General features: G+C 39.9%; 3 protein-coding genes across 4 annotated transcripts in view; all 3 read right to left on the bottom strand.

Moving 5' to 3' along the window:
* The window catches only part of cnnm2b (cyclin and CBS domain divalent metal cation transport mediator 2b), a 50,618-nt gene extending 34,782 nt beyond the window's left edge, over positions 1 to 15,836 (bottom strand). For both annotated transcript variants that reach the window (XM_005925015.3, XM_005925016.3), the window contains exon 1: positions 13,574 to 15,836. In XM_005925015.3, coding sequence (XP_005925077.1) covers positions 13,574 to 15,059 — 1,486 coding nt within the window. In that variant the 5' untranslated portion in view covers positions 15,060 to 15,836. The remainder of the gene's footprint in view (positions 1 to 13,573) is intronic.
* A 98-nt stretch (positions 15,837 to 15,934) lies between these two features.
* On the bottom strand, positions 15,935 to 22,220 carry as3mt (arsenite methyltransferase). Its single transcript, XM_005925021.2, has 11 exons — positions 21,665 to 22,220; positions 21,289 to 21,337; positions 20,353 to 20,480; positions 20,123 to 20,273; positions 19,703 to 19,839; positions 19,543 to 19,612; positions 19,344 to 19,425; positions 19,135 to 19,266; positions 18,329 to 18,468; positions 18,120 to 18,242; positions 15,935 to 17,276 (listed from the first exon to the last, which is right to left on the bottom strand). The coding sequence occupies exons 1-11, from the start codon at positions 21,679 to 21,681 to the stop codon at positions 17,169 to 17,171; spliced, it is 1,137 nt and encodes a 378-aa protein (XP_005925083.1). The 5' UTR covers positions 21,682 to 22,220; the 3' UTR covers positions 15,935 to 17,168.
* Positions 22,221 to 22,517: 297 nt separating this feature from the next.
* wbp1lb (WW domain binding protein 1-like b) overlaps positions 22,518 to 26,674 on the bottom strand; it is an 18,681-nt gene continuing 14,524 nt past the window's right edge. The window contains exon 4 of the mRNA XM_005925018.3: positions 22,518 to 26,167. Coding sequence (XP_005925080.2) covers positions 25,335 to 26,167 — 833 coding nt within the window. The 3' untranslated portion in view covers positions 22,518 to 25,334. The remainder of the gene's footprint in view (positions 26,168 to 26,674) is intronic.

Below are 26,674 nucleotides of genomic sequence, written 5' to 3'. Positions count from 1 at the left end.
TGACTGCAGCGGAAAGTAGGTGCAAACCAGGGGCTCAATATTTGGGGCTCATTCCAATTTCAATACTGATCCGAAGGCAGTAAAAAAATTCAGATACTGACAGCAAAACAGATCAAAAAGGTTGTTAACCTTGATAGCTTCAACAGCACAACGGGCACTTAATTTTGCACGTGATTACTGAATCATGGTTAATGCCACAGAGTGCTTGTTGTTGGTATCCCGAAAGACATTTTGGACTTTTCCTGCAGAAAAATTATTTTATGATTTCCATAAAAGCATTTATGTCAAGTAGTTACAGCTTACCATATGCTCGATCAGAGCTTTTGTGACTCAAAATTGACCTTTAAGGTGTGATTACACAAACAGGGAAAATTGGTGCAATCAATTATATATGTATGTATATGTATGTATATATATATGTATGTATATGTATATATATATGTATGTATATGTATATATATATGTATGTATATGTATGTATATATATATGTATGTATATGTATGTATATAATTGTATATTTACTTATAGATAGATAGATAGATAGATAGATAGATAGATAGATAGATAGATAGATAGATAGATAGATAGATAGATAGATAGATAGATAGATAGATAGATAGATAGATAGATAGATAGATAGATAGATAGATAGATAGATAGATAGATAGATATAGCATATGGTAAGCTGTAACTAGTTGACATAAGTAGATAAATATCAGCTGAACAAGGTAAAATGCTAAGTTATACAATTATATCATTTGCCTTGTCTCTATCATTGTTTCTGTCAGCAGACAGCGCTATGAGCATTTCAAACAATGAACTCTGAGTCACTCTGCTGGAAAAACTACACCAGAAACTGTTTATAAAATATATATTTTTACATGCTAGGTAACATGCAAATACCAAAAAATCTTTTAATAGATTAGTATTGGCTGAAACATTAGTTGGACTCTACTGGAAACCTACATTCAGTTCAGCTAACATGAGCTGCCACGTTTAAGGTTATTGGTAATTATGAGAAGAAGAAAAAAAGGAAAACAATCATATTTGTCATGCGGGGTAAATGTTATTAAAATGTTGTTTTTTGGTTCCATTTCATAGTGGGTTTATTCTTTAATATAACTTTGGTAATGTGAGGGCACGAAATGGTCACATGCACTCATGGCCCATTAGCTTTTGCTAATAAATGCTAATGAGTGGCTGGTGCTGATTTCTGAGAAACTGAAACAGCAGTGTGAGAATTTTCCAAATGTCCCTCAAAATGACTTTGATTACTTTCCTACAGACTTTTACAAATCTATAAAGTTTAATTAATAATTAAATCAGAAGGTATCCCATAAGAGTAAGTGTGAGGTCCTGATGCTCGGTGCTTTTTTGTCGTTTTAATCATTATCGATGTGTTTCACATTGCCAGCTGAAATAAAAACACTACCACTGCTTAAGTCTCAGGAAAGTAGGCTCCATCAGCTGATTGTAAAAAGCGCTGGTGTCTTTCGGGCCTGTGAAGGGCCCGTCTTGGGCTTTTCCTCTTGCCAGTAAATGGAGAGACGGACAGTGTGCCCGGTGTTATCAATGAAGCCAGCCTCTTGGCTCTCCAAAAAGTGCAGCTTGGAAGGCATCCATAGCAGGGCATTAGGCCTGGAGGTTTGTGTCGTTTGTAATTTATAACACTGAGGGAAATGGGTAAGAGGACAATATGGAGAGAAGAGGGAGAGAGGGAATGTAGGAGGAGGGGGATGGGACTTTGCTACACAAGCAAGTGGCTCTGCTTCCTTTAGTGTGCTGCACAGAGCCTGGTTACTAGGCTGACCAAGCTGCAGTCTTCTGTCCCTCTCTGAGGCACAGCCTGAATGGGCCTTATTTTTCTTTTTACTCAAGTCAAAGTTAGACACAAACCAGAAAAAGATACAGTCTTCTGTACAGAAAAAATGCAGTGCTGGAATGTAACTAAGTACTTTTACTCAATGTTTTCTTGGCCAAGTCTCCCTGGAAGAGAAGATTTTAATCTCAAGGAATTTCCTGGTGATTAAAGATTAAATAAAAACACAAAAAAACAAAACTTAAGTACATAACATCTTTTTTTTAAAACTAAATATAGTGAATTGCAATTACCTGACACCTTTAGCAGCCTTCATGATGTTTTGATTCCTTTGTTGATTCATATTTGATCACTACTTCTCTAATAAATGTTTAGACTGGGCAATACATTAATGCCAGAGGAGAGCAAACAAGCAAACAAAAAACCACAACATTTCCATGCTATGGGACTGATTTGTTAGGTAGATGAGAGCACATTTAAACAACAAACCCAGTAAAAACAGCTCTTAAGATTTTTCCTTATAGTCCTTATAGTCTATACAGCCTTATAGTCCAGAAGTCATCTGGACTATAAGGCTTAAAACAAGCAATGTGAAGCAATAATTTGTTCATTCATTTCCATAAGAAGTATATTAAAAAATACATTTTAAATCAAATAACTATGACACTAAAAAGCTGCTTGCACATTAATGCATCACTGGAAAAACCTAATTATATAAAGCATAATTGTATATTAGTCCCAGGCGCTATTCTATAGCCTCAACTTCTTTTGTCTTTAATACATTAAGTGCATCAGCCCATTGTACATTTATACCCAGGATGTAGTAGCAGCTAGTTCCCACTTTTCTCCACATGAGAGAATCAGTAGGATGCCAGTTAATCAATGCTAATGGCTTTCATTAAGAGGAGTCTCACTATCTCCATGTTTCATTATGGCACGCCATCTCTAGAGCCTGCTAGAGCTTCCAGTGGGACAGACTGACGTAGAGGCGGCGTTACAAATTTGTACATTTCAACCCCTGCTAATAAGACATAATGATTACCGCAATACAGTGATCATCATCATCACTCTTCTCCTCCTACTAATCATCATACGGCGACACTAATAGCAGCAATTTCCCGTCATTTCATAACAATGACATCATGCACAACACCCAAATTACCCTGATAATATCTTAAAGACATAACCACAGTCAGAGCAAACAGTTCCTCTCAGCAGAGATAAAATGAATGACACTTTGCATACGACTACATAAAGGATTTTTTTTATATTAAATATGTAATGGTGGCATTTCAAGTATCAGCTTAAGGACGATTTTTGCTCTTTTTGCCATCAAATGCAAAAAAAGAGCATCTTTTAAGTGTCTTTCCAACAAGATAAGGGTCTTGGTTAAGTGGTTTCTTGCTTTAGAATAGAATTTCTTCTAAAAATCTTGGAATTTAATAACAGCAAAACTTTAGGCTTATAACAATAAATTGGTTAAATTTGGTGCCTTTTTGTGTCTGTGTGTCTGCATGCATGTGTTTTATATTCTGCCATTTGGACGACAGAAACACAAAGTCTTTCTGGTGTATCATCATCATCATCATCGGTCTTTGAACATTTAGCAGCAAAAAAAATATTGGCAAATGCCAATATTCAGATAAAATATTGATTAACGCCAACAGTTCATTTCTCTACTCCCACTAAAGTCTTAGATTATACAATCCCAAAACAGAGGCTGTAAATCAGAGTATCTGCACTATGGAGATGATCATTTCACATTTGTTTAAAGAGGATTAAAGGGCCTATCAAAATTAATAAATTTAAGTACAAATGGATGTAAGTGCAAATATCTCATCTTCCATTCGGGTAACTTACAGTTAAATCCAGGCCAACAGAGTAAATGAAAACATGAGGCTGTTCTGTTACATCATACACCTCTCAGCCTCAGTCTCCTGTTACAGTAATACCTGCATGGCCACGTCAATTACAAAGTCTAAATAAATAATCTGTTAACGAAATAACGGGCAGGTGCAGTATGAGCTCTGTTTTGGGAAGCAGCTTATTAAAAGCAACGTGGGGGTGGCTGCATTCTGGATTGCATAATAACAAATTTTTTCATGGCTACAGATCCTAGGCAACATGCGCTGGAAGCAGATTCGGCTCCTTAACTACACGAACAACACAAAATTACAAAAGCCATTCCTTCAGGAGCAGCCATCGTCAGAGACTACCAGAAGTTATATGAGTCCCTAATGAGTCTGCACTCAAGTTACTAGGTAGAAATGATGTGAAGTGAGATGCACTGCAGTGTCGAGAAAAAAGAACTGCGGTTTTTAAAATGTGCTCAAGATAGATGTTTGCACCAACACCAGAGACAATACATGACAGTGTTTGGATTTCTGTGCAATGTGTTCTGACCGAAAGAGACCTTACAGTAGTACAGTAATACCACTATACTTTCTACAATAAGTGCCTCAGGTTTATCCCACTCACTTCCTTGGTACAATATGGGACTTTTTCTCAAGTGACTACAGTGATAAAAACCATATTTTTGGATGTTCATAAAAAGCCCATTGTCACAAACAAATAAATCTGCCATACAGAAGCAAGGACGTGAGATTACAGAGGTTTATATCAAAAGTCTTCCATGTCAGATCTCCACACTTGTTACTCTTCAAAGTAACCCTTGATAAAATGTCAACTATAAAGCAACAGAGACCTTTTTGTGTGTTTTAACCCCTTTTGGATAGTAGTGCAGTCTCATTTCTACTATATCTTCGGATGGCTGTGCACAGGTCAAATTTGGAGGCTAACGCATTTTGGTGCTACTTCCAAATATAGCAAGCTGAAGCTGACATAGTTGTTTGTTTGCAGGAGTTGTAGGCCAGCAGTACTGCTTAATACCACAGCCTACGTGAATAGAGACTGGATCACACCCAAAATCTTAATTTTGACATCAAAATACATTACAGTCAACGAAAAATCTGCAAAACTTCCAGGAAACCTACTTTACATTTATTTTCCAGGAAGAAAATAAATGTAAAGAAAAGTCATAATGCCAGATCAGACAGGCTTTGGTAATGCACTGCGGCTAGATTGACACTCCTTAACTGTTGTACTAATCGGGTCTTAAAAGCCTACTCCACGTTGTACCAGAATCTGAAGAATGTGGGGCAATTCAAAAACTAGTCTTGTAATGCAACAAACTCAAGAGTTTAACCCAGTCAATATCAAAATCAGCAAAGGTCAACAGTGCATCCATTCATTGTTGGGAAAAGTTTGTTTTTTTTGTAATAAGTTACAGATTACTAGTTGACCTGTAATGAATTTATTCTTCATTGATGATGAAGAATAAATGTTTTTATTCTTCATCATCAATGTAGCTTATTGTAGTTACTGTAATTGAAATGCATTTAGTTTTTGATTACTTGTCTAATAAATTAAATTGGGCAATAAAGCAGAAACAGACTTGAGCAACGTCAACAATTTTTTACAGCTTGCAAACAGGGTTTAGACTTGTTTACTAGCAGTAGATTAATGTCAAAGATTTAAAAAAAAAAAAAAGAAAAATCACTGAATTTCTGTACCCTGGCATTGTTGGCGGGTCATAGCATGGCCAGCTCGGATTTTTCACACAAATGTGCACAGAGTTGACTGGTGAATGACAACAAATTCAAACAACAGACACAAAAAACAACGCTAAACACCTTTAGGTGACTGTTGTTGTGATTTGGCGCTGTATATAAAATTGAATTGAACTGAACATTTGAGCACAAATTGCTAATACATCAGCTTTTTGGAACGATCAGTATTAATTACATTTACTGCACAGTCTCACACCAACTTTTATTCTGAATTGACAGAAATTCTACATTTCTGCATTCGTGGATGTCACAAGTAACTAACCAACTTGACTTCACTGCTTGGGAATTACAATAAGTGAGATTTTGGCTACAGTTGGTTTTCATCCATTTAATGAGTTTATGAAAATGAACTTACAAAGTCTTTAAATTTGCATTACAAAATGTACTAACCATTACATCATCTTCATTTCTTTTTCACAATTGTGTTACCCTGGAGCCTAAACAGTTATGAAAAATCAAACTCAAACAACGAGCAAGTATAAGCAATGCTAATAGAAAATGTCAGTTTGTTTGGTTTTTAATCAAATGTTTTTCTTCAGCCAACAAATGTGATGTTTGCTATTAGAGGAGGCCAGGAGGAGCACTGTGTCTTTGTGGATCTAGAGAAAGCATATCACAGCGTGCCAAGAGAGGACCTGTGGTACTGCATAAGGAAGTCAGGAGCGGCTGAGAAGTACGTGAGTGTGGAGCAGGACATGTATGAGGACAGCAAGAGAGTGGTGAGGTGTGCAGTAGGAGTGACAGATGGGTTCGAGTGAAAGGCGGAGTAGCATTACATCAAAGATCGGCTCTGGGCCCCTTCTTGTTTGCAATGGTGATGAAGAGATTTATAGATGACGTCAGGAAAAAAACTTTGTAGATTATGATGTTTGCAGACAACACTGCGATCTATAGTTGGAGTAGGGAGCAGGCGGAAGAGAGTCTGCAAAGGTGGAGAGAAGAGGAATGAAAGTCAGAATACACGAGTTTGAATGAGAGGGAGACCGATATAATAGTGAGGATGCGATTAGGAGAGGTAGTGACGGTGGATGAGTTTAAATAGGCATGGTGGAGCAGATGGAGACGAGTGTTGGGTTGATTTATCAGAGAAGGGTAGGGGAAGATGTAGTCAGACTTGCTTTGATACATTATTTAGAGACAGGGGCACTGACAAAAACACAGGAAGGGGATCTATAATAATGATAATAATATATGGGACATGCCTCTCTGCCAGACAAATATAGTGTATTACAGAGTTTAAGTGGTGCAGAGGGTGGTCAGGATTATCCATGATGGATAACAGTGACCTCCTCGCTACACCAGCTCCACAAGTTCCAATTTGCAGCCAGTAATAGAGCCGGCCTTACTAATCAGTTTGTTCTGTTGGTGTCACCACCTGATGATGATTTCCCAGCAAACCACAGCAAAGTCCACCGTGCTCACAACAATTAACTGATAAAAAAAATAATCACCTTTGTTTTGATTGACAGATTGAAGGCTCTCAGCTTCCTTAGGAACTAAAGTCTGCTCATTCCCTTTTAGTATATAGGCTCTGTGTTGGTGTTCCAGTTCAGCCCAGGTACTTATACATCTGTACTACGTCAGTATCCTGTCCCATGATGGACACGGGTCATGAAGCCATTCTCTTCCTTCTGAAGTCAATAACCATCTTTCTGGTCTTATTCACATTAAGAAGCAGACAGTTCCTCCCACACAGTTCCACAAAATCATTAACTAGTTCTTTGCCCTCCTCCTTCTGCCACATAAACATCCAACAACTACAGAACTGTTACAGCATCTCTATATCTGCCATGAACTGCAGGTGTACAATGTGAACAGCAATGGAGACAGCACAGAGACCTTTCTGCACAGCTGCTTTAGTACACATCGACAAATCAGACAGAGCACCGCTCTGCCAGGTCTGCCAGGTGGCCAGTAATCCATGAGATGGTGGATGCATTTACTCACACGTAGCTTCTCTTCTCGTATCATCCAGTTCTGCATCTCTGCACTCCATTGTGCATATATACACAAAGTACTTTCTAGTGAATGCTTTCTAATTCTGTTCTTTCTACAGCATTTCCATCCTCAGCTTTTTTCAGTAAGGAGTCTTAATGCCATTGTTTACCATTTTTAAAAAATGTTTTTCCAGCACCTGAAAGCATATGATCTGCGCAAATTGCTGGTGAACACAATGTGGAATTAAGGGAGAGGATCTGTTCCACAATAGTTCAGAATGTGTTAATGTAACACACTCAAGTCTGTTAGGGTCTGTTGGGATATGACAGACAATAATTTCCTCACTTGACGGTCTGCGCTAGGATCTGTGCAGATGTCCGAATCCCTGTCTGGTTTTTTGTGTGTCTTATCTAAGCCATCAACTGTTATGCATGCACACCTTTAAGTAAGTATAATAGGATAAGTATTATAAGTATAATAGGAATAGCTACTCAGCCATGGTGTCTCCGCTGTCCATGTCTATGTCCACAACTTGGTATAATCAAGGCTTTAAGCAGTACAGTATACCAGCTCATATGACCACAGATCAGCCACAGATAGACATTTTTCTTTACATCAACCCTTTATTCAAGTCTGTGATCATTTTGAGACCATAAATGATATCCCTGAAAAGATGATGTGAGTACTTTTGCACTTTATTCATTAACCTCAAAGACAGCTTATCATGAAAAACATGTAAGTATATACATGTAAGATTTCAGTGGGCCTGGTCAGTCCCTCTCACATTAGATAATCATGCTGGTTACCTCAACACATGAAGATTACCAATGCTTTTTCAGGTGTTGTCAGCACGTGGCCTTTAAAGGGTAGTTATTAAATAATTCTCCATAATGTAGTACTGTGCTTACTATATATAAACTCTACTTTCTCAAAAACTCAAACAATTTTCTGGTATTCCCAAATGATTAAGTTAATAAATGACTTGTCTGGTTCAATCAGCAACAATAAGTGAACTAACCGCATGAATTAACGGCAACTAGTGAACTAGAAAAATCCTTTGTCAGGTGCTGTCTTAATACAAAGAAAAGCAATGAAAATTTCATCGTGACGGATTACATAATGCGCTTTCAACAGGCTTCTCCAAAACTACGCCCAGAGCCAGAAAATCTGGCGGCAGTGAGTTATTCATCGCTTTTAGTAAACGGGCTAAAACACGCATTAACAACTTGTGTGGGCCTTTAAACTGAGTCACAGACAAGAAGTTACCAAACAACAGGTTACTACAACAGAGGTTTTCTGGCTTCTTTCTCAAAGACCTCCTAAAAGGGCTGCAGAAACAGAGGAATATGTTTACAAGTGAATCATTTTTGTTCTTATAAACCATGCAGACAGGTGCCTGAACAAATAAGCAGAAATCACAAGTGATAAGATTATAAAAAGATAAGTGTTTAAATAATAAATAAATGCAGAGTGTTGGTTTTTTTTAAATGATATTACATTCCACTCGAGAGAAAATCTGCAGCCGATGCCGTCTTCTGTAATACCAAGTATAGTGAAATGCAGACAACCTTTGATTCGAGGTAATTAGTTCTGATAAAGTGAGCGGCTGGCAGAAGAAGTCACGCTGAGTTCAAAGGGGTGTCCCTCATCAGGAAACATTAAGTGTTCTTACCAACATGATGTCATTTAATCCCAACACTTGATGCAGCGTTAAAAACCGAGGGTTACCAGGCAAACAATCCATCACGCGTTTTAGACATTTGCTATGACATGCTCCACACAAACCCCCAGAAAGACTAAAAACATTAAAAAAACGCAACACACACAAACTGCTGTCAGTATTTCAACAAGGCCCAAAAGAGAAAAAATGAGTTTCACTTTAAGACAAAGTCCTAAGCAAAGAGCCTGCAAGGCTGCTGAATCTGAATTAAGCATAGATTGGCCTATATTGCAGCAATTAGGGAACTAGTTCAAGTCGTGCCAGTTCTCATGTAGGTTCTTTTACACTGGGGACTTTTACTCTAAAACAGTGAAGAATACAGTGCAGTCTGGGCTAGGAAACAGTGGTTGAATTGAAAAGACCACGGTGGAATGAACTTTTCATTTAACAGCAGAAAAGGTTTGCAGATGAGTGCTGTGCTTTGAAAGAAGAATGTGGCATAATAGCTTGTAGGCATGACTAAACAGTATGCACGTGAAATAACATATTTATCACCAGCACGCAGGAGAATAACCGCATCAATCACACACGCGATTTGAAAATAGGAGATAAGATAAACTGACTCTAAGTGCCCGTGCATCTGATGCTGCACGAGTGGCCCGGCTTCCCCAGAATCAGAAAGCAGAGTGGTGTAGAGGAACATGTGTGCAACCTGATTTGAGCTCTCATGCCTACGGTAAATCCATTCCTCCTCTCAAAAAGCTTGGAACACTGTATGTGAAGGGGTGACTAACTTGCACTTTCAGGAATATCGCACATAACTGGAAGCCAGAAGGGCAGCTAAATTCCTGTTTTTGCCCCAGCTACTTGGTTTTGTCCCAAAAGGCACTCACTGACCCACTCATTAACGGGTAAAGCTGCAGCTTGACAAGAAACCCCCAGATGACAGTAATTGTTGCAGTCGCAGATGGAGAGCAATTAATGAAGGGTCAGAAGTTTCCAGAAGTGTGTCTGCCTGCATTAAACACCTCCTGTATGAATCTCACTGTAACCCTTGACCTAGGACCTCGATGGAGCTGGGTAAAACATAAGCAGGGGCACGTTGATTATGGTGGCTTCTCTATATTTCAAGTAAAATGAGCACTTCTGAGAATCTTTTTAAACCTTAACAAAGAGTAGAATCAGCATCACGGTGAATTATGTAATGCTGCACAGTCTGAAATCCTCTCTTACAAATCCACAACTGTGAAGAGGAACCAACTTATGAAAAAAGTTCTGATCCAATGCTCTAACACAGTCTCTACCGTGAGCAGCATGTTTTGGGACTGTTTCTTTTTTTTTTTGTAACCGACTCCAAACGACTATGCAGCTCCGCAAGCGGCATCAAATTAATTAACAATGACTTACAATACAAAGCACTTTGAACTGAGTGTGTGCTGTGAACAGAGCCAGATTGACGGGAAACTTTGACCCCGCAGGCCTCCCCACAGCAGTTGCTTATGACTTGCCTCCCTTGAATTCCCCTCTGGTGCACTGCCGGCAGCACAGACGCTATACCCTCCAGAGCTGAGTGTTTATGATTAAGTATGCAGGTGTAATGATGCGAAAACTTAATGTATGCGTCTTTTAGTGGGAGTATGTGAACAGAATTCACAAATTGCCACTAACTACTGCAAACAGATACACCCGGTTACCCATTTACAAACATATCTGAGATGAATGGAGTGAATTATTTAAAGCATCATTATGCAACAAGACACTCTCTCTGCTAACGGGCAAAATACTTCTACAGAGAAAAACTTCACATTATTTTATTAATTGTCTCTTTTTAAGTATTTCAAACCAAAGTATGTCATGGCTGCTTAGGCAGCAGCTTTTATTTAAACATAAACTCAGTGTTAGGTATGTAGCAAGTGTTTGGATGCTGAGGACGGAACATGAACTGATATTTAATGAGGTGCATGCAGATGTTTTAAACTCTGACCACATCTGCAGCTTGTGCACAAACTGAGGAATGACTCTAAAGCAAACTAAGCACGAGTGGAACAGTGGTGCAGTGGTTATGAATATCGCCTCATAGCAAAAGGGCCCTGGATTTGAGACTGTCAGCTGCCTGGCATCTTTATTTGTTTGGTATGTGGATGTTGTCCCTGCGCCTGTGTGGGATCGCTCCATTCTCATTAGGCTAATTAGTGATTCTAAATTGCCTGGAAGCATAAGCGGCTGTCCTTTTCTCTCTGTGATAGATGGGTGACCAGTCAAGGTTGTACCCCACCTCTTATCCCATGACAGTTGGGATAAGCTCCAGGCTAGCATGGCCCTGAACTGGATAAGGAGTTAAGAAAGTGGATAGATAGAAAAATATGCACCGAATTAAAAAGAGTAGAAAACGGTTTGTCTTAGTTTATTGTTTTTTTGTCAAAACAAATTGTGCAGGAGTGTAATTATTAATTACTAAATCTCCATCAGAGCAAGGCACATTTTCCTTCCTTAAGAAGAAAATGTAAAAGTAAATATGTAGGAAAAATTATGTATGTTTCTGTTCTGTGTCCTGTGTACTGTTTGTTTGTATATGTGTCTTTTTGGCTGCTGTTACAACCAAATTTCCCCTTGTGGGACAATTAAAGGATTATTCTATTCTATTCTAAAATGTTGCTACCTTACAAAAATAAACACTTCACACAAGTTTCTGTGTCACTGAAATATGGTGACTAATGAATCAACAACCCAATTATTTTCTTTTCACTAGCAGCGACCACATCCTCGGTAACGATGGGCGATGAGGGATGAGAAAGTGTGACTGGTGCTGCGGTTTGGGGAAGGCCTCGAAGGGGACTGGCGACGGCTCTCGGGCCGGGCAGATCCCCATGTACTAACGAGAAATGAATGAAGGAAAGGAAGAGAGGAGAAGAGGAGAAGAGAGGGAAAAATGAGGGGGAAGGGTGGGGCATGAAAATGAGAACAGCAGGTATTGAAGGAGGGGGGCTTTTATAGGCTGAGGCCGGAGGGGGCGTGAAGGTAGGAGCGTTCCCGCTCCTGAAATTCAGATGATATCTCCACCAAAACAGTTCCCAGTTAATGTTCTGCATTATTACTTATCAATGAAGTGACTTGTGGAATCAGCGCCATTGTGTAGCACACACACACAAACGCACACACACACACACACACAAACGCACACACACACAGGAACACAAGTAAACACAAACATTCAAATATTCACTAAATGGTTGTAACACACAAAATCTTAGTCATCAGATGTCTACTACAATCACAACAGAGATATGTAATAATAAAAAGAAATTGCAAACATTTGCTGATCTTAGTATTCTGATAAAATAACAGGATGGTGAACTTTCTCTGTTGACTCAGAAAACTGGTGCATGTCTGTGACTAGTCAGCTGTAATGAAAATAAATAAACAAACACCCCCTCCCCAAATAGTATATTATGTAATGCTAATTTGGCAGAGGAACTACACCTAATTTCTGGTAATGGAGCTCGCTGATTTGTTCTGTTTTTCCTCCCAATTAATCCTCTTAAAGTGAAGCAAATATTCTAATAAGCGCACAACAGTCATGTTTTTTCCCCCTAGTTTTAAGAGTTCATAAATCAGCTGCTGACAGGTGTGTCTGTATATGCATCAGTCCAGTCCAGCACCAAATCTACAAACCCTTTCCAGGAATAACTTAGTCAGAAGCAACAACAGTGAGGGGGTTGGCTATGCAAAACATCAGATAAACCGTGGGTGAGGTAAACATCTTTCTCAAACACCATGCGCATACAAATACACACAGCACACGGGGGGCTTGAGGGTGTTAGAGGTTGTTATTCATTATCCACACGACTGCATTCCAGGATTGGACAAAAAAAAGAGTTATCGCCACCATCACTCTGAAGCAAGCGCATGAGAGGCAGACAGGGATTTAAGCAGGTTCTCAAACAAGATGCCCCCACCTGATAACCTCAGTGCTGCTGTCGCACTATTCCCACATGTCCTAATGCATTTACAAATGAGAGAGAGCGAGAGATGAAAGGAATGGGAAAGTGTGAAAAGGGTTGAATAGGAGGAGGGCAAGGCATGAGGAGGAAAAGCAGGAGGGGAGAGAGAGAGTGTGAACATTAACACTTAATGGAAGTGATGGAGAATGATAAGGACACCTGCTTCTCCGCTTTACAGGAAGTGACCTGTGAAGATGTGGCATCTACACCTGTGGCAGATTCAGTGTTGTCTGAGGGGGAAAGAACCTTTGCTGCTACCTCCCCCATCTCTTTTTCCTTCAGTACAAGAAATTATTGAGGAATTCCTCTTCCTTCTTTTTATTGCTCAATATCTGATTTTAGACATTTGACCTATAGATACACCACATGCACTCAGTGACTCCTTGCATCATAAACGATTACATAACTCATGTATCTACCTTGCCTTATCCAACAAAGAGAGTGGTCATGTGAAAGACCTGCCTAGAACAGACATCAACCTTTAACACATTCCAGGTGTCAAAGGTTGTTGCAAAACTCCCTTACCTTTTTTAAACTCCTCCAGCATTGCGTCAAGCTTGGTGTCATTGAACACAAAATGCAACGGGTGGCTGTAAAACTTTGTGATGGTTTTGAGCGGAGTGCAATCATCCGGGTCCACGAAGGCCAGGTCCTTGACCAAGAGCAGATCCACTATATTGGACCTCTCGCCCTCGAAAACGGGGATGCGCGTGTAGCCGCTCTTCATTATCTCGGACATGGTATTGAAGTCCAGCGTTGCATCCCCAGGAATCATGAAGCAATCCCTCAGCGGCGTCATCACGTCCTCTACAGTCTTAGTCCTGAGCTCCAGCGCGCCCTGGATGATGTTCAGCTCCTCTTTCACCAGATCGTTGTAGGGGTCCGTGACGCGCAGCATCTCCAGAAGCTTCTCTCTGTTGTACACGGTTCCTATCTCCTGTCCGAGCAGGTAGTCCAGCAGCTTACTGACTGGGTAGGACGCAGGGAAGGTAAGCAGCATGAAGAACTTGGTGAGGAATATGGTGTTGGCTCCCACAGCGAGGCCGTGCCTGGAGCAGATGGCCTGTGGCACAATTTCCCCAAAAATGACTATACCGATGGTGGACATGACAACAGCAATCAAGCCCGAACCGGCGATATCATCCAGCAAGATGGTTAGCGTGGTGTTCACTAACACGTTCCCGAGCAGAAGAGAGCATAGCAAATAATTCCCTTGGCTCCTGACCGGCTCTATTTTTTTGGCGTAATTCTTCTCCCTTTCCGTGCCGCAGTTCTGCACTATCTGGAGTTCCATGGGGTCCAGAGCCATGAGCCCCAGGTTCAGCCCGCTGAACATACCGGACAGGCAAAGCAACATGGAGATGAAGATGACCTGGAGCCAGAAAGGCAGCAGAAACTTTTTCTCCTCCACCACTATCACTTTGGTGTCATCCCCATCGTGGTAGATCCAGGTGTTCTCCGTCCGCGGGTCGTGCATCCCGGCCACGGCTGGTGTCGAGGTGGCGATGCAAAGGTAATACGTTTTACTCCTCTCCGTCTTTCGCAAAGGTTTGACCTCAATTTCAACTATACCGGATGTCTTTCGATTCAGGATGATGTAGGGCAATATCATTATATCCGAAGTCCTAAAACCACAGGGATGCAAGCCGGACGAGTCCTCCTGGCTCTGGTTATCCCCCGAGGAGCTGTCAATGCTCCCAATCGCCCGGCTCCGCTCATGTTCCGTGAAAGCAATTTTGGACCAGGTCTCGTTGTTGATGTTCTGCCCGTACACTCTTAATTTTACCCGAGAGCGCTCACTCACCCGCAGGTAGCCCTTATCCATGAAGGAAATGTCGTCCGTGTCCTCCAGTCGGAGCCCTATGATGACGGTCTCCTCGGACCCTTCCTTGCCACTTGTCGGGGTGACACAGCAGCCAGTGACAGTTAAGAAAATCATCGCCAAAGCTCGGACCCGGTTAAGTGACGCCATTTTTGCAGCGGTGGGTGCTTGGGATAACGGTTCTGCCATATTGATAACAACTGGCAACCAACCTCCTGAATGAAAAGGGATTTTAAAAATCAGAGCCAGTCGGAGTCCGCCTTCATCTCCGCCCAGGGTTGCCGTGACTTGTGCATCGGGACCTGCTCGTTCCCACTACGTGTCCGACACTGATGACTCGCGAGCGCAGGCTTACGGGCCAACTCGTGCCTCCCCTGGTGTCCCCGATACAGGCGACGGCGACGACCAATCGGGAGGTTCCGCTGGCCGGGAGGCGGGGCGTCCGCAGCCTCCTTGGCGAATCAAATTCCAAAACAAGTGCACCTCATGTTAGGAGACAGATAGGACTTTACTCGTGACTTCTTAAAACATATCATGCTAGAAAAGACAACCACAATACCCAGTCTAAATGTTTAAAAAAGGCACGTGCAAAGATTAAAGGTTAACTAAAATAAATACTACAACATGTTTTATCTACATAGACTATCAAAGGTTGTGACATGTTAATTTGTTTTCCTCCTATCGCATTGCATCATACTGCATGCTGAAACTCCGAAGCACTATCTATATCATGTCTCATTTTAATGACAGGTATTACAGTGGACAGTAATATGTTCTTAGATTGACTAACTTGAAGAGGTTAAAGTTGTCAAAACCATTAAACACATATACATGTACGTCATTGAGATGTGTAATACAAAAAACAATTTCTTTAATACAATTATCTCTTATTAGCCTATTTATCTTTCCCCCCTTTAAACTTAAAATGAAACTAAAGTGAGAGATCCTGACCACCATGTCTTGAACTGGTCCCCTTAACCAAAGCTTTTCCCAAATACAAATGTGCATTTGTACCTTTAGAAATAATGCACTACATCATAGGAGCAAAGATGAAAATAGAAGAGTCATTTCATTAATTAATATTTATTGTGTTTTATCAGAAATAACACATAACCATCACAATAATGAGAAATAATTTGTACACTTTTGTTGAAGCATATCTTAAAGCCAGTCTGCAAAACAATTAAGCACCGATTTACTAAAACACAGGTTTTAAGGGAAGTAAAAAGTATTGTGTGAATAAACAATGTCAGTTTTATGGGTAAAAAAATAATTAGACTAAGCAGGCATATGACAAAATGAGGCACAAATGAAGAAGTTGCTCTTCTTAATACTGCTCATGGTTGTTAAAAGGTTTTAAATTTGTTGCATTTTTATTTTACCTTACTAAAGTTTTCCTTTTATCTATACAATATAATTATGTTAATGAATTGTTACCATATTTAATCCTTTCATAAAATATTAACTGGGAGCACTTGCAGAACCCTTAAATCCCTCAAAGTGATATTGTTATCTTGTTTGCGCAAGATAATTTATAGCCTAGGTACTCAACATGTGGCCTGTGGACCAGTGTCAGACTTCAAAAATGTTATGTGGCTTCTAATCACCCTTGATTCAACAACAGTTCAGTCAAAACCAATGGATAGTACCGCTGAAAACTAGAAGCAGGGAGCAGATCTCTTCAATTTTAACTATTTTCTTTGACATTATAGCAAAATAAACCACCCTAACCTTAATTTAAAAAAATAGTTGTTACAATTTAACAACCACCTCACTCTGATAAGACAAACTAAAATTATTTGATGTGAGATTTCTTTTCCTTATGGTCCTAAATCATATGCTGGCTCCTTAAATTGGCTCATATGCACTTGAAGCAACTTCAAATACAAACACTTTGATTACACAATAAAATATTTTAAAGTCATCAGCAGAACTCATTTCTCTGCAGGCCATACACTTGTAGTCCTTCACATAGTCATTCATTATGTGAAGCAAATGGTGGCTTTGTGTAATTGCAATGCAGGGTGTTCCAAAGTGAAACTAAAACTTGACCAGCTGAGATGTCTCCATTATACACTGGGTGGGTGAAGTTGTTTGAGCAACCAGTATTGATTAAATTATGATCTACCCACAAGGTGTTTATTGTTTATCGATGTAATGAAGTTGTGAGGTCATATATGAGGAACATGATTATGTTTAATTAAAATGAATTAATTAATACTCATGGAAGTTCACCAAACATGTAGACATTATTGGTAGGCAGGAAGCTGAGCCTGTTTCTTTGTGCTCTTCCCACCATCATTTGCAGCAGCCAGCAGACTGTGTGCTGCAGCATCCCCCAGTGGCTGATGCAGGGCCTTGCACACCCAACTTCAGGGCCAGCTCAAAAGGGTCCTCAATGCCAGCCTGTATGAATAATTCAGCCAAGCAGAAGCATTAAAAGAACAAGCACCCAGTTACAAGAATGTATCATGTAACATTTGTGTTTCATCCCAAATCACTGTAAGCAAGGTCACAAAATTGAAGAAGTGAATCCAGGTACTATTACGGTACATTATAACAGAACACCGGCTCCTCTACATGGAGTCTTGTTATGGCCCTGTGCTTCCTTTATCAGTTACTGGTTGTTCATTAAGTCACAATTTCAAAGCAGCTGTTCATTCCATGAATAAGACCAAAGGCTTTTTTATTACTATTATCAGCACACTGCTGTAGTGATTACAGAAAACTCTTCCAGACGAGACTTCACACTGTCCAAACTGTTAATAATGAGGTGGATTTTGATAAGCCTTTACCATTTTAATTTACTTCTATTTCTCATATCAGAAGAGAAAAAAAAACCTTTAATGAGCGGTTAACAAGTTAGAGAACTCATTTTTTTAAAAATGTAAAGCGGTGCTGTTAGAGGTGTATGTGCATAAAATGATTGCAAGCCCTGATGAAATGGTATTCTATTAGCTGAGTGTAGAACATTCCTTCTTGTTCAAGGTTCCCCAGCATGACTCCACAGTCTGGTTATGAGTCCAAGACAGCTGCTTGACCTTGTGCTTGTGCATGTGTGTATGTATGTTTGAGCGGTACGTGAATGTCCAAGAATGTACAGCATGCAGAAGCACATGCATGTGTGTTTATGAGCGCAGTTTGACAGAGGCGCTCTGCCCTCTGGGCGTGTCACACAAATTGATACCAGAAACATACTGACCCCTAATGTGTAAAAGAGACATCCAAGAATTTAAACACAACACTGACCTTAGGTTTGACTCCACAGGGCCCAGTGGGGCCCCCCAGTGGCTGGAAAGTAAAGTCCTCTGCAAATCTGGAATGTGTCAGTATGTTGGCCACCTCTCCATCCACCTCCACAACTTCATTGGCCTACAAAATACATCCAAATCTGAAATCATTTGCTCAGTTTAAGCGAGTAGAAGGCTGATGTATATTCTAATTCAGAATATACAGACCATGAAGGTGTATTGACAGTCAAACTGGAAACTATCCTCTGCCCCTGTAATGCCACCATTATATATGACTTTGCAGTTCTTGGTGTTCCCCTTGGGGACCTTAAACAAGCGGTATGTGGCAGAAACAAACTTGAAGTCACCTGTATTAAACACACAAGATTGAAATTAAAAAAATAAATAAATTTCAGGTCATACAAGAAGGTTAGCAGCTCTCAAAATGTAAAATAACTTGGAATCTTGTAATGTTACATTAGTTGTAACTGTAGCTACATAAATATAGGTTAGGAGAAAACCAGCAGTGACATAATAGTGCAAGCTAACTTAGTAATGTTTATTTGTAGGGTTAATCTATAAAATGTTCTTCTTTAAGTACTTGTGCAAAAGATTCTCTGATAGCATCATTCATGTCGATTGTGCCTGTATGCACAACTGACATGAATGTCACTGGATATTTACTCTTTTCCAGAGCTCTGTAAACTCCAAAGATGGCAGTGTGGGAAAATCCCAGTAGATCATCAATTTCTGAAATAATCATACCAGCTTATCTGGCACTAACAACCACGCCACATTCAAAGTTACCTAAATCACCTTCCCCCCCCCAATTCTGATGCTCGGTCTGAACTTCAGCAGGTCATCATGACCATGTCGACATGCCTATGCGCACCGAGCTGCAGCCATGGGATTTACTGACTAGATATTTGCAATAAAAAGCAGCTGAACAGATGTACCTAACAAAGTGGCTGTTGAGTGTAATTCTGTATCAAGCAAATAATGCAAAAGTCAAGCAAGTAAAAAAGCTGTCAAACCAAGAATGTCCTGCAGTTCCTTGTTGTCAACAGTGATGACACTGGCCGTAACCAGCCGTGGGGGGCTGAAGCCCACTTTTTCAGCCAATTGCAGGAGATCCTTCCAGCAGAGTGCTCCAGCAAGGCACTCACCTGCAAAGATAAAACAGACTATGATATTCTGGTGGGTGCTTGTCAATTTATGGCAGTAGAATATTAATTAGACGCACCCCATAACACTTTGTGATTTTTAATTTCCTCTGTTAGTCTTCCATTGCTGTAAATGTCACTGAAGTACAGCTCACCACCATCCTAATGAGGAAAAATGAGAAAGTGTATGTAAATGTGTAAATATTTGCTTAGCTTTGCTCTCATAGTTTTATGATTGAAGATTTAATAACAATATTTAAAAAATGAGAAGCAGCGTACCTTAAGTACTTTGTAAGCTTCAGTCAGTACCAGCCTCTTGTCTGGAGAAAGATTCACCACACAGTTGGAGCTAAGCAAAAGCAGAAGATGTTCAAAACTGTTATTCTATGATTATATATTGTTAAACTGCACACAAAAAAGGATTAGTAAGACACCTTACATAATTACATCAAACGAGTCATTTTCCAGACCTGCCTCGGTCAAGGCTTCGATGTAGCCTTGGACAAAATTTATATTTGGCTTCTTGTAACCAAACTCTTTCATATGATGGTCCACATAGGTCCTGGCCAACTCCAGCTGGAATTTAAAAAAGAAAAAGAAAAAAAAAAGGTATTTATCAGAATTTATCAGTATCACTCAATAAGTCCAAAACTTTTTGGTTGTATTTAAGGCATGCATGCATACAGAACAGAGTTTTGTCTTTACAAATTAAGAAGTTGAAAAATCTTCACTTAGAAGATTTTAACAGCCTTAAATAGAGTTTTGGAGATATTCTGAGTTCAATTCAGTATCATTTAACCATCAGCTAGGATGCACCGATTAATCATAAGGCCAATGCAGCGATACGGATGTTCAATACCTGGCCATCAGTCATGTCAATACCAGTGACATGTCCCTTCTCACCCACAAGCTGACTCAACATATAGCAGTCCCTCCCACTTCCGCTCCCCAAGTCTAGTATCCTGCAGCCCTCTAAGCATTCTGGCACAACCAAACCACAGCCATAGTACCTGTGGGAGACAAAAACATATCAGGTTCACTGATTTTGAAGTGTGACTAGAAGAACAGAGAGGTCAGCAACCCACTAACCTAGCAGTGATTTCAGGGTGTACTTTCTTCAGTGCCTGGCGAATGAAGTCAGGGGTGGGCTGGACTGGAGCCACACAGGCATTGGTCTTTAGGTCTGAGGTTTTCTTCAGCCTCTTGCCATAATAATCCTTTTTTGACAAAAGAAATCTTGGTAACAGTAGCTCCTCATTATGAAGCAGACTATTTATTTATAAATAAACAGTTTGTTTGCTCCCGTTGTCTCAGCAACATAAATAAAATCCTTTGGGACCCATCTCACCATGATGATGCACTGTTTGAACATCTACCTTCAGGCAGACGTTTCAGAGCCATAAAGACATAATAGACTAAGGAGCTTAGTCTGTTAAGCTTTTATCCCTCAGCCATCAACATGCTGAAGACTGCTAAATTACGGACAACCAGATTCAATACAACTTACATATACAATGTTTACATTGTTACAGCATGATCTCATGTTTACATGTTTACAATTGTAGTTACCCTTGGTATTTAAGCTAACACCGGCAAACGGGAAGAAGCACAATATGGAAACGATTGTGTGTGTGTGTGTGTGTGTGTGTGACATAGATATATAGATAGATAGGTATATATACACTAATTTCTATTCTTCTTTTGCACTGAGGTAATTGCACCTCAATTTCCCTGTTTAATGTTTCATTGCTATAATGTCAATACAGATTGTGATTCTGATACTGTCTGACTCTGAGGCTGCATTGGAAACTGACCATACAAGCAATGGAACAAAACTGCTGGACAGACACCTTAATGAGCACAACTACGGCTAACATGTGTTTATTTTTAAATGACAGATGATCTGTACAAACAGATCATTTACTCATCAGGGGCCAGATCTGTTTTAACAGTTACATAAATACTGAAAATAGGCTAACAACACTCTGTCATGAGCAGTACCACTACCGACTGGTGTTATTTTACCTTCACATCCACGTGAATCGTGCTATCAGAGAATCCCTTTGGACACGTACTTTAAAAAGAGAAAAGAAAAAAGAAAACATGAGTTACAGATTAGCCCTCCAAATACACGTCAGTAAGTTAGCCTACGCCAAGTCACTGCTAGTTCTCTGCTGACTTAAACTGATGTAGCTTTAGTTACAAGTAAGGTCACATTACAAGATCACAAGTTATTTTAGTCTTTAACTTGACACTTTATCACTATTGTTTCTTTAAAATAACCGTGTACGTATCATAACAACATTAAAGGTGAAGGTTCAACCTGACACACGTCACTCGCTGAATTTAGAACAGCTGCAGCTTGAAATTGGACAATGTACAAGGATTAGGCTGTTTTTACCTCTTTCCATGGTCCATGGTTACATTACGTTCGCTTCCCAAGTAAAGGAAAATCTCAGTGTGCTGTCAAGTTTCCTTACTTTGAACGAACATTGTGCGTTTCACTTCCTGTTTTACCAGCGCGCCCTCTACTTGCCTCACTGCCTAACATAACAGCAACAATGTGACAGCATTTCACATTGTTGCTGTATTAATTCAATGCATTTGATTTGATTTAATAGAAACAAGGCTATCGATTTCATGGGGATTTCCAAGAGGAAGCATGGGACACTCCCACCAATCATTCAGCTCAATAATAATAGATAAATAATTAAAACTAGGAGTTACAGAATATAATAATATCATACTATATTATAATATTGCCTTCTTGTTAAATGGTAAGGTGCCTTCCATATGTGGTCAGTGACGGTTTATCAGTTTACAATAAAAACAGCTGTCCACCTGCAAGTAAACCGTTTTTATTATATGTGGCAAAAGTGCCACAGCTTCAAACTGGAACATACACAGCATTATAGGTGCATAGCAGCATAGCCCTTTCTGGGAGGCTACTAAAAGCCAAAATTCAAATTTTGACAAAGTTAGACAACCTTCTGGGAAAGTACTAAGGAGTGCTTGTGATATTGTACAAAATCCTAATTACATGTGTATGGGACTTTACACATATGCACTTCAGGGCCACTGAAGAGATGCCATCAGGCACCCCCAGGATGGACCCTGCCTTTCACCCAATGACAGCTGGGATAAGCTCCAATCAGCTTGTCAGTGGCTGATTAGCACCATTTGTTAGGAACCTTGACCTCTACAATAACATCACTCAGTAGAACTACTCTGAAATTAAGTCACGGACACAGTGATTGACTACAATTAAGCATTTTTATTGAACATACATCCATCTTAGTTGTCATAATAAATGGCTTATGTCAAGAAGTGCAAAACCACACACACTTATGAAGAAAGAAAAATGTCTTTGGCGAGATGCCCCTGATCTTGTTAACAAATTACCTACTGTACTGTTAGTTAAACGTACCCTTCACACAACTTCAGTTTAAGTCTCAGAAGAACTTAAGTCTTTCTCAACAAAAAAACAATAATACCCACAAGAAGAAGAAAAAAGAAAAAAAAGAATCTGTCCATAATGATAAAGCTAATGATTTCATAAAAATGATTAAAGCAACTATTTGGTTCATGAACATGTTACAGAATGTTGTACATGATTTGTAATATAAAGTGGTTTTGAGATTTTATACAGTTCCGTTATTTTTTTTCAAAGAATCAAACAATATGAAAAATAGCTCATCTTTTGACGACATGTACCACAATTACACAATGACATCTTCTAGCTTGCGGAAAGCATTAACGGATAAAGCACTTTCGAGTTTGTTTAGGCTTTGATGGGCAAAAGTCAATCAGCTTAACTGTTTATGCAGAAAGTTACTTTCCTTTTGTGCTGGAAATTCTGGGAAACCATTTTCTCCTCGAGCCGTAAAACTAACGGCTGAAACATTTGTGCTTTGCAGAATTGCAATTTGTGCATCTTTTCAGGTACTCCAAGTAGATTAATTGCATGGCATAATGGTGTAGTCTCATCAGTTGTGGCTACTTAAAGAGATTAGACATAGATTTCTTTGTGGAGGTTTCACAAGGCATCTTTTATTTGTGTTTATCATCTATGGCATACCACTAGAAGCTCAGGAGGCTAGATTGTCAGCATTCAAACTCCTAAAATAACGGGAACTGACAACTATATTCTTTTCCTCTACCACATTGTCTTTGTTTTGTAACAGCAGTGCAGCATTATACATATTGTACCATGCTGTACCATAATAGTCTCATAGAGATCCTGTTGTGCAACCGCTTATTTTTAAGATACTCTGGTATCCATAACAGCCAATGACTTATTTCATTACCTTATGCTCATGTCTAATAAGAAACTAATCTCTAATCTTCCCACTAATATGTACATGTATATATTTTTTTGACTGCTTATCCAACTACAGTTACAAGGTTACTGGAGCCTGCCATATCAGACATTATGTACATCCTGGACATGTCTCCATTCAAACTCAAACTTAGGGATAGAAATGTAAATTTACCAAAGATGGAAATTGAAGCACCATGACGAAAACCACACAAGCTCAGAAAGAACATGCAAACAGAGAAAGGCAGGTTCAAACTGCTCTGTTGGGTTAAATACTTATGTTAAAAGTAATTTGTGTGCAAACTCCTTGCTTCATAACCATAGCCTTTATTAAATCCTCATTTTAATACAAACTTATACGGGATGAATGTCTAAATGAAGAAAACATATATACATTAAAAGTAACATTTCCTTTCTTGATTGAACAGTACAAATGCAGATGACTGGAAATATAAACCCTGGTTTAAAAAAAAAAAAAAAAAAAAGAAGTCACTTTTCCAGTTGACTAAAATTAGCCTTAATGTGCCTTCAATGAGACGTTAAATGTTTCATGTATGAATAGCAAAGCTGAATAATGTCAAAACTGCGGTGATATAAAAATTCTATACAAATAGTGTTAAAAGTTATGTTGTTTTTTCACTGTAAAGCTGGTGAAGGTGATAATTCATTAAAGTGACTTTAAAATGTGAGGTGTGATGTTGCCCGTCTCACGTGTAATCTCTATGAAGCTTAACATTCAGTTCATGTTTTTGGTACCTGCTTTCTCTGGGTCTCTCAACATAATGGAAGCCTAGCATTGTCCATCAAATTTCTGCATTTTTAAGGGGGTAGGCACATACTACAAACATTCAACAAATCAATTTTAAAAATGATTGTATACAAAACAAATCTGCTGCATTCCTTACTAACATTTCAGAGGTCCATTTCTCACACATTACAACAAAACGGTAAGAAGGTAATTATCTACTGCTAATTTAAGACTAGATTTAAACAACCGTAGCATCTGCAAGATAAATACCATTTGTGCAAAAGAGGAACTGTTCTCATGAAGATTTGTTAATGCACTAACACTTCCCTATCACTAGTGAGACTTACGTAGCAACAAAAACAGACAAAAGGCAGCATGGTTTTGAACTGCTGAAAAAGCACTTTAGAAACATGAGTCTAACAGGACATCCCACAAAGTCTTGTTCTGACATCCCTGTACAATATCAGCTTACATAAACACATACTTTGGGTAAATCCACATCATACTTGTCCAAAAATGTTTCTGCTGTGTGTTGTTTTATTACATAGTTCACTACCTGCAGAGAACAAATAGCTTTGCAGAATTGTTGCAAGCACCTGGCAAAGAGAGCTACATTCATCCTAGGCAGTGAACGTCCTGTTCTGACAGCACAACTTCAGCCATCATATGTATCAGTAGCTTTTGTTGTACGAGAAGGGCAAATGAAGGACTCTGTGTGCGTAGTCTGAAGTCCCAATTGCCACAGGATATTAAAGGGCCTTACAGACCAAATATAACCCAAAATACACAGGTTAAGGCCACTGTTCCACACAGGAGCGTGCTTTTTCAACCTCTGGATCTCAGACAATTTTTAGCAGAGATCCTACTTGCTGCTCCCTCACTTCTCATTTGTTTTATCTAAGATGCACACATTCATAAAAAAGACTTAGAAAGCAAACACTTCCTGAAGTACAAAAACAGTGTAGTGCTCTCCTTCCCTCGTGACAAAGGTGTGTTAACTGTGCTTCAGCCCTGTGGCTCAGTGCTGGTGCTGTGTGCTGGTCCTTCCTGCTCATTGATGGTGTGGAGGAGGAGGCACAAAGGAGGGTTTAGGGAGCCACTACTTATCTGGTGAGCAGGCTGGGGACTTCCTGTTGGCCCACATCCAGGCCGCCTATCAACTTCCCCAAGAGCCTGCTCCTCCTCCACACAGAAGGAGGCCTGATGGCTGCAGCTGTCACAGAATTCACCTGCTTCCTCCTCTTCCTCGTCAGCTTTCTCATGCCCCAGAAGGCTCTCTAGCTCCCTTAACTCCTTGCTTTCCTGGCCTGTACTTCCAGCTCCACTACAACCACTGCTCCCACGTGTGCCACACACACACACCTCAATCCCAGAATCACCTGTAATTCGCCGCCTCCTTCCACTGGGGAGTCGCTCTTTGTCCTCAACACTACCATCTGACAGGCTGAGATCCTTCAGCAGGGGGTTCTTGCAGGAGTCATCCCCACTTTCGCTTAGTTTTTCCTGGTTGGAGAGTCCCTCTCTGCTAAGCCCTTCTGAGAGCAGTATCACGCCTGAATTTTGTGCCGTTTGCACGGACTTGGTGTCAGGCTTTGGCCTCAAGTCTAAGGTGGGAGGTTGTGGTTCCTCTATGGTGGGCCTACAACACAGGCTATCAGAGACTGGGGGAACTGGGGAAGGCTGAATGGCTGTACAGTGTCCTTGCTGCTGCTCAGGAGCCAGTGGACTAGAAGCCACTGAGGATGGGCTGGTCTGTAAGGCACTGTAGGGAGGGGGAGGAGTCGGCGGCCGGTTGACCACCTCTTCATATTCAGGTAGGAGGTAGTTTGGCAGAAACCCTATAGGAAAAGAAAAAAAAAATGCTTTAAAAAGGCTATAAAAGCACATGAATAAATACATGCCATGCACACCACTGATTATACACACAGGTTTCTGACCTGCCAAAAGAAAAAAAAGACACTTTGACCTCACTGAACTCCCCAGACCAGAATTCAAACAGTTCCAAAACAAAGCAATAGGGTAAAAACGTGACAACAAAAGCTTATTTGTGGGTCAAGTGTGTGCTGAGGGCCATTGTAATCTCACGTTACAACAGTGGCAAGTTACCAAGACAACAATGTTGGTCATTTCCTGTAAACTGAAGCATGCAAACAGGGAAGGTTCTGGCAACACCACAACATGTGGAACCATAGAAAGAGTTCCCTGTAAACTGCATCTGTGACAGGTTCCACTGTGTAGTAGGTGCAAAGCCATTTCTTTTAACGAGTTTAAGAATAGTATGTGTGGTTTTTTCAGTAAAGCAGCTGCAGCTATCAGTTATTTTATTAATCGAGTAATCTATTCAT

This window comes from Haplochromis burtoni, unplaced genomic scaffold (assembly GCF_018398535.1).
Source record: "Haplochromis burtoni strain Fernald_Lab_line unplaced genomic scaffold, NCSU_Asbu1 Contig_70, whole genome shotgun sequence".
In the NCBI taxonomy this organism is placed as follows: Eukaryota; Metazoa; Chordata; class Actinopteri; order Cichliformes; family Cichlidae; genus Haplochromis; species Haplochromis burtoni.
Note: the sequence above shows the minus strand (reverse complement) of the source record. Positions and strands in the feature narration are given on the sequence as shown.

Excerpts from the sequence above, each read along its gene's own strand:
- as3mt (XM_005925021.2), bottom strand. Across the intron at positions 19,426-19,542 it reads AAGCTTACAAAGTACTTAAG|GATGGTGGTGAGCTGTACTT; the intron begins GTACGCTGCTTC and ends TTTCCTCATTAG. Across the intron at positions 18,469-19,134 it reads GGAACTGCAGGACATTCTTG|GTGACTTCAAGTTTGTTTCT; the intron begins GTTTGACAGCTT and ends TGTTTAATACAG.